General features: G+C 38.6%; 1 protein-coding gene across 1 annotated transcript in view; it reads right to left on the bottom strand.

Moving 5' to 3' along the window:
- LOC122561916 (glucagon-like peptide 2 receptor) overlaps positions 1–14,117 on the bottom strand; it is a 73,073-nt gene that overhangs the window by 55,089 nt on the left and 3,867 nt on the right. The window contains exon 2 of the mRNA XM_043714242.1: positions 4,560–4,653. Within this exon, the coding sequence (XP_043570177.1) occupies positions 4,560–4,653 (94 nt within the window). The remainder of the gene's footprint in view (positions 1–4,559; positions 4,654–14,117) is intronic.

The raw sequence follows: 14,117 nt of genomic DNA, 5'->3' as shown, positions 1-14,117 counted from the left end.
TAATATCACTTCACAAAGTGTCTCATACAGTATGAATTACCCAATTACAAATATGCATTGATACTGCTGTGACCTCGCCAGTCTGTGGAACATGCGTTTACTGCAATGAATTTTCTGGGGTACGTATCATTTTTTGAAGCATTTTTTGCTAACTTTTACCTGTTGTCTTGTGCTAATATAAATAGTGCATAGCTGTAATAATTATTGGGGCAATTGCTGAATTGTTTTAATTCTGCTATTGAGGGTCCGAATCCCTCATGTATCAGCATAAAGAGAGAAAATGTCACTCCTAAGTGACTTTAAAACATAAGAGTGGTTTAGTGAGATTGAAGAAGAAGCCACCAGAAATAAAGGAATAGAAATATTTTGAGTCCTATTCCACAGAGTTAAGATGATTATGTAACTGATATATTTGACAGTAGTGAATAAACGAATATGATTTTGGTGTTTATCTGCCAGGCAGTGATGGTACAATAAATTCTGATGCTGCAGAAATGTTTGGACTTGATCATAATTAAGATGCTATCATGAAGAAATCATCACATCTTTTGCTCATTTTACAAAGTGTGTAGATCCCCTAAATCTACACACATTGTTACATCACACTCTAGAGCCAAGCGCACAAAGTGACAAGGAGATATTTCCTAGCCTGTCACTTGTCTAATTTTTGTAGCTGTGCCTCATTACAAATTCATTTAACAGTTTAGTCAATTTGAAACTCAATTCAGTCTTTTCGCCTTTGAAAAGAATGGACTTTATCATAATGTGCAAGAAGAGGTGAGGCAGCTGGTTAATAAAGTGGCAGGGACATTATCTGCATGGGTTCTGTTAACAAATTATAGCAGGTCAAGTGTTTCATGAATGCAATGAAGATTTGTCAAATAAAATATGTACAAGATGATACCCAGGGCACTTAGATCATAGCCATTTAACAGTGACTTCCAACAATAACTGAGTGATCAATTTTAAATGGAACACTGAAGATAACAAGAAAAAACAAACATCCTAATTTCATGCAGTTTCTTTCATTCACTTCAGTTGTTTGGTTAAATATAAACCTTTGAGTGGCAATAGACATGAAACAGCGGCTGCTTCTCAATGTTCAGCTTGTTTTCCTGATGAGCGCAAGATGGAAAGAAAGATTTGACAAAATGTGCCTTTATTCCAGTGACACAACTTCTATAACACCAAATCATTATTTGTATGTTTATGGCTTTAATAAAAGGGTGACAAAAGCCTGGTTGATAAACTTGAAGAAGGCGCATAGATAGACAAGAAAGTACAAAGTGGTTTCAGAGCTCTATAAGTAGAGCGAGTGAGTGGACAAAAATCTAGCATATAAAGGATAATGTGGAGAATTGTGAAGTAATGCACTTTAATAGGAACAAGAAGGGCACTACTTAAATTATAAACAACTGCAGAAATATGAGGTGGGGGGGGGGGGGGGGGTCCAGGTGTTCTCATGCAGGTACAGCAAATAATTAGGTTGCTATTGGAATTCTATTCTTTGTCAAAAGTGAAATTGATAATAAAGGTTATACTTTAGTTATACAGACCATTAGTGAGACCACAACTGTTCAGAGTTTTGACTTCCTTATTTAAGGAGGTCTATAAATGTCTTGGAGGCAGTTCTGAAGAAGTTTACTTGACTGATACATACATGGACTGATTAGATTGTCTTATGAGAATAGGTTGGACAGGCTGGGCTTATTTCCAGTGGAGTTTAAAAGAGGGGCAGCTTGATTCAAGTATAGACGGTCCTGAATGGCTTTGACAATGTGAGTGTAGAAAGAATAATTCCTCTTGTGAGTGAGTCCACAACTAGGGGGCAGCATTTTAAAATCATGGGTCATCCTTCTTAGGATAGAGATGAGAAAAACTTTTTCTCTCAGAAGAATTTGCAATATTGGAACTCTGCCTCAAAATGCAGTGGGTTTGGGGGCATTAAATATTTTTAAGGTGCAGATAAGTAGATTCTTGTTAGGCAAGGGAATCAAAGATTATGGAGGTAGCTGGAAATGTGGAATTCAAGACATCAACAGATGAGCTGTGATTTTATTGAATGCTGAAAGCAGGCAAAAGGTGTCGAATGGATTACTTTTTCTCCTTTTCCATTTGTTTCTGTATTCGATTGGAGCATGTAGTATCCAGGCACAGTGCAGCATGACAGACAGTTATCACCAAGTCACCCTCCCATCCTCCACTATTCAGGTAGTGGACTATCCCATCTGCAGATTGGTTTTACTGGGAATGGGTCATATGTACCTGCCTTGCCAACCATTCCAGCATTCCGAAAAATAAAAAAAAATCCGGTCAACATTTGAGAAATGAAAACCGATGAGACGTCTTGTTTAATCAGATTATTTGTTTGTAATCGCTATAGATTTAACGGTAAAGTCTGTGCTCTTGTACTTGAACCGATATAGTTCGCTGTGTTTGAAACTTGTCATCTTTGCTTGGAATGTGCCAGGAAACTAGTTAAATCTTTTACTAAGTAATCTCATAGTAAACATAATTCTAGTGGACAAAATTTCTGAGTATGAATCGGCCTTGCGTTGTGAAAAATAAACTAAATGCTATCAAATTGTCAGCTCACAGTGCTTGTTTGGCATAGTCATTAGCAATTGGAGCACACTTGAAACATACAGCCTTTATCCTCCTAATATTAGAAACAACTCACTTCAACAGAATTGTAAATATTAAACTACCACAAAAGCTCAACACTAAGACATGTGTGGTCTGTTTCTGGTTTCTGGTTTTATACTGGAACACCTCATCCAGCAAAGAATTCTTCTTCGATGCACGTTATACCTGACTCTCTTAGTATCTAAATTCATTGGGGGTGATGTGCTTGCAACAAGTACTCCTGATGGATGAGACAACTCTTTGGGTGAGTGAGGTGGGGAAGTTAACCCAGACAAACCTGTGAAAAAGTTATTTTAGTCTGTCTCAAATCCTGAATGGAAAGAAGATCCTATTTCAAATCTCTTGCTTCTTTCCTAACTTAACTGCTGATATAGACTTCTTTCTTAATGCGCTCCTCTCATCACTTAATATTGTTAAAGTCACAACAGTTCCATAACTCTCTTTGGCATCTTCTAATAATGTTCGGGAGGTTAATATGGACAGATAGCTTTTGGACTGGGGACAAGGACAAACACAAATGCAAAGGAATCATGGCTAATGCAGGTTCTGCATTTTACTGTATTTGAGATGTAAACTGGGGATTAGATGGCACTCAGGAGCACGAATGGTAAAGTTAATGTCTTCCCCTTTCCTGTTCCATGGTTGTTCCATTTTGTTGCCGTCTCTTAGTCGAGAGCAGTGAATTCTCTGGATTACTATGATTTATTGCATTCTAGGAGAAACATGGAGCAACAAAGTTATCAAGACAAGCAATGCTTCCCCATTAACAATGTGGAATGCCAAATGTGAGCAATAGACTCTCACAGGATTTGATTGTCCAAGAAGGGCACCACAAGATTGCTGCCTAGTTACATTTTGTTGAGGTACGCTCAGATCAAAGGAAAGAGTTCAGAAGCTTTGACCAGAAAACTAGTCATTCAGTGATATTATCCATCTCCTAATGGTCCTATAGGGGACTTCTGAGACTTACTCCATGAAAGCAATTCAAGCTGGGATATGAACACAAGCTCTTCAAGATGCAAGTCTCCACTTGAATTTGCAAATATTCTTGATTAGTTGTGTAAACTCTTCCAACTTTATAAGTTAGGTAGTGTCATGACACAAGTGCTTGAAATGATGGCCTTCACATTCAAATAACTGAAAAAAAACAGAACCTTCAAATAGAAAGACATGAATTCTAAATCTCAATATTACTAATTATTCAAAATGAATTGATCTGACCACTGACATATGGGGACGTGGTAATGAGATGGTTATTTTCTGAGCAAATAAACTATTGAAAAAGTTTGATTTTTTTGGTTTAGCATGAGGGTCTGGTCATGGAAAATTTGGTTTAAAGTGTAACATTTATCTATCTTGGGCGAGGTATGGTGCTTGTATGCAGAGAGACTGCACAACAAAGGGTAAAAATCAATAGTTAAGATGAAAAGATTTCTTTTGCATTCTGATGGTTCAGATATTTGCACTGTCAAAACATTTGAACTAATCTATACCAAAGAAAGGCATGTGGCACGCACCAAAATTACTACAGCGGGACTCCAGTTGAATTCCTTTTGGGCTCTTTCACAGGCCAGGTAAGGTATTACACAGGAGAAATAACCACTTCATATTTTGGTAGGCAATATTGGGAGGGTCAGTGCTGAGGGGAAGCATTATCAGCTCCTCTGCTGAAATTTTTAACCAAATAGCCAATTGGTATTGTAAGTAAGACCATGGAAACAACAGACGATACAGCATCAAACAAATTGTACCATGTGTCATGAACTTAGACAAATTTGTGTTCTGGTGTCTTTGTTAAAATAACTTAAAAATCCAGCTCAACAGAAGCTTGTCCCAAGGTGGCAAGGGGTTAAAATGTTTAAACAGAATAACTTTCCTCTAAATAAATCTTACTATCGAGTTAGGTTGCTCACCAGTTTTATTACTGGCCTTGGTTAGGTTTTGCAAACACTGATCTTTATACAAGGACCAGTTACTGATCGTGTCCTCCAGCATCGAGCCACTGACCTGCAGAATAAACAGGATGGAACATATAAACAAGTCCCTGTAAGGAAGTTAAACAAGCAAAATTCTTTGTGAATTACTAAAGCAGAAGATTATTGCTGTAAGGTTGATTTGTGTGGAAAGCAATGCAGTCAGTTCCAAGTGAAGTGAATACCTAAACATTATTCCTTGATTTATCTCTTTCCCAAGTCTTCAACTCTTGCAGTGCCATGTGTTATATCTTTGGCCCTTATCTAAGTTTCTTGAGAAAAAAAGGTATCAGCTACATTAAGCGAAACAATGGGGTATAATAAAAGTTGCAAAAACTCTAATCTCACAGATCTGGTTGAACAATCTGTTCCACAAAATTGAGGTCTGTTAATTTTAGCCTTTTATTTTCAGAGCAGAATTTTCTCACAATGTAATAAATTATATCTGTTAAATTATACTTTTAACTTATTTTAAAAATAGCAACGTAGAGTCATACAGCACGGAAACAGACCCTTTGGTCCAACCAGTCCATGCTGAACATAATCCCAAACCAAAAGAGTCGCATCCTTCAACAATGGTTGAGGATAAACTTTAAGATTACTCGGTTTGCTAAAATATTCATCAACATTTCTGGCTTGTAAAAGAATAAAATTTAAACAAACTATTACATGTAAAAATAAAACATTCCCTTCAGAATTGTGAGCCATTTCACCTTTTTTGCTAAAATACTTAATTGCAATTTGTTTAAGCAGCATCACTAGGTTAAAATGTCAAATCCCATGATTAAAACATAGGACAGCACAAATATTACCAATATTTTGATATTTCTTTCTTATGATTTTTGTTTCTTCAGTTGATGGAAGTCCTTACATATATTATGCAAAAGATTAAAGGGCTGATGTTCCCTCTAATGTGGTTCATTGGTTTTGGTTATTTTTTTGAATCTTCCGGATTTATGTTAGAGTTTTGGTGTATGCATTCCATCTGCTTCAATCGTAAAAAACAAAGCCACTAAACTAATAGTTGTTTTTAACTTTCCTCTTCTGCCCTTCCTAGCTTTACTGTCTCTACTGATGGCGTTGTTATTGTCAGCATAGTTCTTCAAGCCATACAGGCTTGCAGGGGCCAAATGGCCTGTTTTCATATTGCTATTCCCATATCATTTGACAGAAGCAGTTCCTTCACAGTGTTTCGAGGAGATCAGATGGACGATGAGCTTTTCGAAAAGAGGTTGCTTGCCACTGAAGTACAATCTGATCCTCTCAGACATGAAATGGATGGGGAGCTAAGCTGTATCATAAAGTGAAGAGGGGATCTTGAGATACAGAGTTGGATTTTCATCCTTGAGGCAAGTGGTGTGAGTCAGGAAAATTCACGCCTTGGGAAAATGCCCACAATGATGGGATTTTCATTATGGTGGTGGTGGGGTTGCAGGGGGGGGGTTTCAGTTAGGTAGTCAAGTCAACTGGCCCAGGAAAGTGGTCTGAGGCAGCCATTTGCCAAGGTAAGCTGCTTAAAAAGGTTCACCCCATGCTGTAGGATGTTATCCCAGATATAAGGAAAATGGTGAAGCCTCACCCCCACCTCCCTCACACACACCCCGTACTCTATCCATATCACCTCATGGTCCCATATCACTTCTATTCCATCACATACTGTAGCTTACAAATCCAAAAATGATATCTCCAAACCAGAAATGGCAATAAGGGTAATTGATAGAGAGGAGAAAGTGAGGTCTGCAGATGCTGGAGATCAGAGCTGGAAATGTGTTGCTGGAAAAGCGCAGCAGGTCAGGCAGCATCCAGGGAACAGGAGAATCGACGTTTCGGGCATAACAAACTTTCCTCATTCCTGAAGAAGGGCTTATGCCCGAAACGTCGATTCTCCTGTTCCCTGGATGCTGCCTGACCTGCTGCGCTTTTCCAGCAACACATTTCCAGTAATTGATAGAGAGAGTAGAAAAGTACGTGAGAACAGGCTGTTGTGCAAGATGATGGGAACAGGCTGCTTTGCAGGAATACCTAGACTGTTTGTGACCGTCAAGCATAGAGAAATGCTTGGGAAAAATACTCACATGAGGCAATTCAGCATGGAACAACAAATCCAATATATTATTAACACTGGGGACTTTTCATAGTTCATTGGGCTCCACCATTAGACTAGGTTTGTCGTAGAGATTAGGTTGAGCTCCTTGTGCCAGCACCAAGGACGGGTCCCCAATGAGTGAAAGAATGTGACAGTCACTTGTTAAATATGCACGAAGTAGTTTAAGTCAATAATTACATATGTTCCTATATATCTAAAGTAGATTAGGCAAATAGATTTGCTTTATAACTTGTATTCATTTTGATCAGGCCTTAAAGAGTAAGGTCAGGCACTTTAACCTAACGTTACACACATCCCATCAATATGTCACTTATTCATAGCTTTCCACTTCCTGAAAGAAAACCTGTTTTTCTGAAGGCCTATGAAAGTGTCAGTTAGCCAAAACATCAGTTGTAGAAAGTAAAAGCACTTCAAGCCTCTCAATCTTGTGTGATTGCACAATTGACAGAAGACAGCCATATCTGTCAATCAAGCAAGCTTTCCCTCAGTGGACAGCTGCTTCAGCACTCTAATGGCTTTCAGAGCATTGATTGATTTGTAACAAAGCATCTTGGCAATGTCAAGGTTCTTTCTATACGTTCTATTTTGTTCAAAAAATACATAACCCACAGTCAATCCATGTAATAGTCTATAAATCCCACTTTAGAAATAGAATCAGTCTGACTCAAGGTGGGGATACAAACAGATTTTTACCTCACACCTTTAATGTATTGTCTGACATGGCACCTTTTGTTAGAAAGCCTGGAGTTATCTTGAGAATGTGACTTAAAAGAAGTTCTGGGATTTACATATTAATGAACCAAAATGTGCAAATCTATTCTAAAAGATGAAAGACTTAATCTAGATTGTCATTTCAACTGCATGACACCGTAAACTTTTGCTATAAATTCTGTGTCTTATAATCCTGTCCCACAACCACCTGTTGAAGGAGTGGTGCTTCCAATTAAACCTGTTGGACTATAACGTGGTGTTGTGTGATTTTTAACTTTGGTATTATGCAGACACAGTTCTGATCAAAGAACTATGCATGACCTATATGGTTATTGTAAATAAATGCCACAGTTCCTGCTGCTCCATACATATTTAACTGACTAAATTCACATAAAACAGAAGTTAAGAGATAATAAACCATAACTTCACAAATTGTAACCTGATCTATTTTACATAGCTGACTGGCACTTTGCTGGTAACAAACTGTGTCAGAAACATTCAGCAGGTGGCTTCTGCAAGTCATTTTTAAGTGTAGCTGAGGTAGTCCACAATAATAAACCACTCCATCTTACTAGTTCCCTTAAACTGTAACTGGAGCTCAATTCCCAGTTGCTTATCTATCTGATGGCTCCTCTCTAATATTCCATCCTTTTCACAGAAAGTATGTAGCCCCAAAGCCATCTGCAGTTTGAAGTACTTAAAATGTGTTGATGGACAGTGCTTTAGAAATGAATGCTCTTTCCCATTCAGCTGCAGTTCTCTGGTACCTCTTAACCCAACAGTAGGAAACACGGCTCACACTGGTGCTGTTCCAAGTAAGGGCAACATTACTGAATTGCAAGCCTTTGCACTGCTAAAAGGTTTACCAGTTGGCTACTGCTACAGAATCCTGGAATGTACTTCACCGTCTCCTCAATATAATTCCCCAGCAAATGTTGTAGCTCAGTAACATAAGCTCAATTAAGTTTTACCAACCTGCTGTTGCAACTCAGAGTACAAGCCACAATTTGTGACAGCTTTGATGGCATCATCTAGATCTTCAAAGTTTAATGAAGTGCAGACAGGATAATGAAGTTAAATCCACAATCAAATCAGCCAGAACAGGCTCAAGGGGCCAAATGGTTTACACTTGTTCTGATTTCCCATGTTCTTTTTGTTTCTTGATAAGCATTTTCAGGAGCCATGATATTTAAAATCATGAGTAAAATGACGTGTATCAGTGGAAAGTCATAGGAAAACACTTGCTGCACAATAATCAGATTGACTTGTGCAACTCAGTGACTTAGAAACTGGTTTCAAAGTATCTAAATCTAACCTAATCTACCCCAAGCTTCTCTCTTCATCAGTCACCAAAAGCCCAAAGTATATTGCAGTAGGGCATCAAGTGATAATTGGTATTCAACTTATCTCTGCATCCTGGAGTTCAAAAATGTTTCTGTTCACTAAGTTGCAGAACGAGAGAACTGAAAACAGGTCAGGGAAAGAAACTAAATCAGAGCAAACCAGTAATGGGTGCCTCCTTAACCAATGGCATTGAGTAATTGCAAAACAAGTAGTGGAAGAACTGAGAGAAGAATTCAATTTTAAATTAGAACATTAAAATGCCGGTAGAAAGAAGGATAGGGCTAAATCGATATCAAGAAAAGAATTTGAAAAAGTACATTAAAGAAAGGGTCTGACATTTGTTAAAATCTCCTTAAGCAATTCACAACGAGACTCCGCACCTATAGAGTTTGTTTTTGTTTCCAGAAAGATTGATTAGCCGTAATTAATATTTGTTATGTTGTTCAAAGGCTTATTATTATCAGCGATATCTGTGGTGAGTTCCTATTAAGCGGGAAAATTCAATTTGAAGACACTAAACACTCTCCAGCATAAGCCAGCCAGTCAGATGCCGGTAGAGCAGGACAATTTTGACTCGAGATTTGGATTGCCACATTTAACCATGTATCTGATCCTTGCTAGACTTTGCTGTACAATTTGGGTCTACATAATGGTGAATGCCATTAGCCTCACAGTTATTCTGTCAGGAAGATCTGTCCCAGTCTCTTTCAATCTTATGTCATAGGAACGTTTCAGTTAGTGAATACTCACAAAATTATTTCTTTCTGACATTAATTGTGATAAAGTCCAAGGGGAACAGAAAAACCATTTGACTGTATAAAGCTGGGTCTCATTGAAATCCTTGGTATTTGATTTTAACACATTAACCACCAATACTGTTACATTAAGAAGTAAAAGATGTAATCTTTTGTACCACTCTTCTGTACTGCAGTGGAATACTGTTTGACTTCAAAATGTATCTAAAATGAAATGTGTGCAAATTCCCAAACTATAATACCACATTTCATGTTTCGTAGTCTTTTTTTAAAGGATAAGGCAAAAGTGAGGACTGCAGATGCTGGAAACCAGAGTTTAAATGAGAGTGGTGCTGGAAAAGCACAGCAGGTCAGGCAGCATCTGAGGAATGGATGCCAAGATATTGGTGCAAGGATCAAAAGAGTGAAGAGAATTCACAGGAAGAGAACAGAACATCAACTTCTGAAGGACACCTAGGGATGGGCAATAAATGTAGCCAGCCAGCAATATCTGCGAGGAACTTTAAAAAAGCAGATAAAGGAGATCAATTCACTTGCCATAACATATCTATAATTGAAACCAAAAATGACTAAAATTTCTCTGTCCTCACATCATAACAGGGTAGTAGATAACTCTAAGACTTTGCTACCATCCCTCTGGGATTCCACTTTAGATGATGTTATATAAAGGTCTTTCTATTGGATGTAAATTCATCCCTTATTGGTTTGAGTCTATACATGTATCCTATGGTTTTAAAATAATTCATCATTCAACGGGACCTCCAGCAGTAGTTGGTGGTGATTGTGATGGAGAGGAGCTGACACAGTCAAATGAACGCGCTGGAAAGGAAATTGTGTCTTTGGTGGGGAAAGGGCTAATGAAAAGAGAGAGAGAGTGACAGATAGCCCAACGTAACCCACACGACCATTCCATGCACATCGTGCAAATCATTTCTTGTTTATCCTTAATTTCTCTTCCTGTTTGATTTTGGGCTATCTGTGTGTTCAACTTTGATGTTACATTCAGATTTACCATCCATCCCAGTGACAGGTTGTTTGGATGAAACCATATGTTTTATTTGTCTACTATTAGAGATGATTCTGCAAAATATTTGCTGAACAATCTTGGGTGTACCAATAGCTACCTTAACAGCTATTTAAGATAATCAGTCAAGTTTGGAACATGACCTATTTCCACTTGCTGGAAAGGACAGACATTCATTCGCAGGGACCCATTCTCTGGAAACAAACCAAACATGTTCAAGCTTTTGTTTTTTTTCCTGAATTAGCGAGGAGCTTGTGGATTCTACAGTCTCCATTGCTTTCTGTGAGTAACATCAAAGGAAATTAGAATTGAATTTTCATCTTTGCAGGCTTTTTTGTGATTGTTTAAAATTTGGTATTTTTTGCATTTGTCCTGATGAGTGCAAGATGAAAAGCTTTGGTAATGTCCATCACCTTACAGCAAGGTGATTTTTTTTCCCCTCAGTTGTTTAGTATCATAAACAGCTGAGATCTACCCTTGGACAGGTTCCACCACTGATAAATGGTCTAGGTTTTACTAATTAACCCTTGTAGCTCTAGTGTGTGATACTGGACCTTCTTCGCATCACCTACAGGTTTCAACTATGTCAGGTTGTATTTGGTAAGAACTGAACTTGCATTTATACAGCTTCTTTCACCACCTCAGAATGTCCTGACATGGCTTACTACCTATAAATCACCTGATGAAGGAGCGTCGCTCTGAAAGCTAGTGTGCTTCCAATTAAACCTGTTGGACTATAACCTGGTGTTGTGTGATTTTTAACTTTGTACCTCTAAATTACTTGTAAAGTACAACTACCAATGTAGTAATATAGGAGGTGGGGGTAGCTGATAGAAATCTTGGTTGAGAGACATAATATTTGGGGCCAGGAAAATGAGGTGAATTCCTATCTTATTTCCACACTGGATGGGATGGACAACTGAGCTATGCATTATTTGACAACCTACTGAACTAACATAGCTGGTGGGCCATTGAGAAGACAGAAAGGGAAGAGAGACAGCAACAGGGAGACAGCTGAAGATACAGAGGTAAGTCTCATAACTGATTAACTCAGCTATAATATATTGCAGTTATCACTTCTGTTTGCATAAACGTATGTGCAGGGGTGACAATGTACAATGATATGGAGATGCCAGTGTTGGACTGGGGTGGGCAAAGTTAAAAATCACATAACACCAGGTTATAGTCCAACAGGTTTATTTGGAAGCACTGGCTTTCAAGGTGCTGCCCCTTCATCAAGTGGATTACCACCTGATAAAGGAGCAGCGTCTCAAAAACTAGTCCTTCCAAATAAACCTGCTCAACTATAACCTGGTGTTGTGTGATTTTTAACAATGTACAATGAACCAGTGAAACTTCAAGGTTTTGAACATATGGTGTGAACAGTGTGGTCAGTTCCAAATTACTACCCAATCTTAAACTATTTCCGAGTCACACCGTTTTTCTTGGCTTGCATGGATCACTCAGGATCTCCGAGCATTCTTCATAAGCTTGGTTATAAATTGCAAACGCTTTGGCCTATCTCACACAGCACAGTAGGAGGCCATTCAGCTTTTCATACCTGGTCTTTGATAGAGACCTATCAAATGGATCACCATCCCCTGTTTTTTCCCCATAGTCCTGCAGATTATACTCTTTGTGTATATTATGTATCCTTTGGAATGTTACTGCTTCCTCTGTATCTTCAAACAGAGCCACCCAGATCAAAACAACTCACTATATTTTTAAAAAAGCCTTCTAATTCCAGCACCCCCCACCCCCCCCACCACCATAGTTTTGCCAATTAATTATTTGAAATTTGACATTTTTTGTGCTTGAGTGTTGGTTGACAGGTGTTGCTAACACTGTTCCTTTTTCGACAAGATTGATCTTTAAATCGCTGCCAGTGGATTATTGATGCTCTGCTTTTGGAAAGTAATTTCTCCCAATCTACTATCTCAAAAGGTTTATCATTTTGTACGCTTTGAGTAAATCTCCCCTGAAACTTCCATACTGTAAGGAAGTTAAAAGGTGTCAGCTAAAAAATGACACTCAGGAATCAAAATTCAGCTATTCTGGTAAAGAAGAGAGAATGTGACATCGATCTGGAGAAATAATACATTTCCAATAGGAATTGTGATGGAGAGCTTCCCAGTGTGACACTCTGTGGTGTATCTGCCGAATGAATGAAGTGATTTGTAAGCATGATCCATTGTCAGAGCTAAGTGCAACAATCTATCTAAGACTTTCTGATTGGGCAATGTTGGACCTCTTCTTGTTACCATTAGAAGAGAGCTAAACATTCACCTATTAAATTCCCATTTAAGTTAAGTCACCATCAAGAAGCTGTCTGAACTGCAATTTGAAAGATAACCAGAATCTCCCTGCTAGACCACCACTAATTTTGAAGTTATAAAATCACAACACCAGGTTAGAGTCCAACAGGTTTAATTGGAAGCACTAACTTTCAGAGCACTGCTCCTTCATTAGGCGGTTGTGTGATTTTTAAACTTTGTACATCCCAGCCCAACACTGGCATCTCCAAATCATGACTAATTTTGAAGTTATGTTTTTTTTAAATGAAGTTGGTTGACATGATTCAGAACAAACTGCAGTATTCCATTGCCCTGGAATAGAAAAATCCAACTATTCATCACCCTCTGAATGAAGAATTTCCTCCTCATCTAAGTCCTAAATGGCTTGCTTTTTATTCTGAGATTGTGTCTCCTGGTTCTAGAACCAGGCCAGAAAAATACTCTTTCTGCATCTACTTTGCCTATTCCTTTGAGAATTCTGTCAGTTTCTATGTGATCACCTCATTCTTCCAAACTTCATAGAGTACAGGTGAATTCTCCTGATTGGATTTTTGCAATGGTGGGACTATCCTTTTGGTGAAGCCGACTGAGCACCCTCTATAGCGATTCATTCTTCCTTAAGTAAGGGGACCAGAACTGCATACAATACTTCAGTGTGGTTTCACAATGTTCTCTATAGTTGAAACATGGCATCTTCGCTCCTGCACTTAAATCCCCCTGTAATAAACGCTAACATATAATTTGCTTCCCAAATTGCTTGCTGCACCTGCAAGGTAGCTTTCTTATGAACAAAGATGACTTTGAACATCAACGTTTCCCAAACTCTCACCATTTAAGAAAAAACTCGGCATATTTGCTCCTGCTGCCAAAGTAACAAATATCATAAATCCTTCTTATACTCTATCCCATATTCTCTAACCTACTCACTCAATCTGCCTAAACCACATTGCATCCCCTCGCGACTCATATAAAACTAAGACAAGAGACAGAAAGGGCTGAAAATGTGTTGCTGGAACAGCGCAGCAGGTCAGGCAGCATCCAGGGAACAGGAAAATCGACGTTTCGGGCATAAGCCCTTCTTCAGGAATGAGAAAAGTGTGTCCAGCAGGCTAAGATAAAAGGTAGGGAGGAGGGACTTGGGGGAGGGGCGTTGGAAATGCGATAGGTGGAAAGAGGTCAAGGTGAGGGTGATAGGTCAGACTGGGGTGGGGGCGGAGAGGTCAGGAAGAAGATTGCAGGTTAGGAAGGCGGTGCTGAGTTCGA

The sequence above is a fragment of the Chiloscyllium plagiosum genome, chromosome 24 (assembly GCF_004010195.1).
Source record: "Chiloscyllium plagiosum isolate BGI_BamShark_2017 chromosome 24, ASM401019v2, whole genome shotgun sequence".
In the NCBI taxonomy this organism is placed as follows: domain Eukaryota; kingdom Metazoa; phylum Chordata; class Chondrichthyes; order Orectolobiformes; family Hemiscylliidae; genus Chiloscyllium; species Chiloscyllium plagiosum.
The sequence above is the reverse complement of the archived record's forward strand: the minus strand, read 5'-3'. Positions and strand labels throughout refer to the sequence as shown.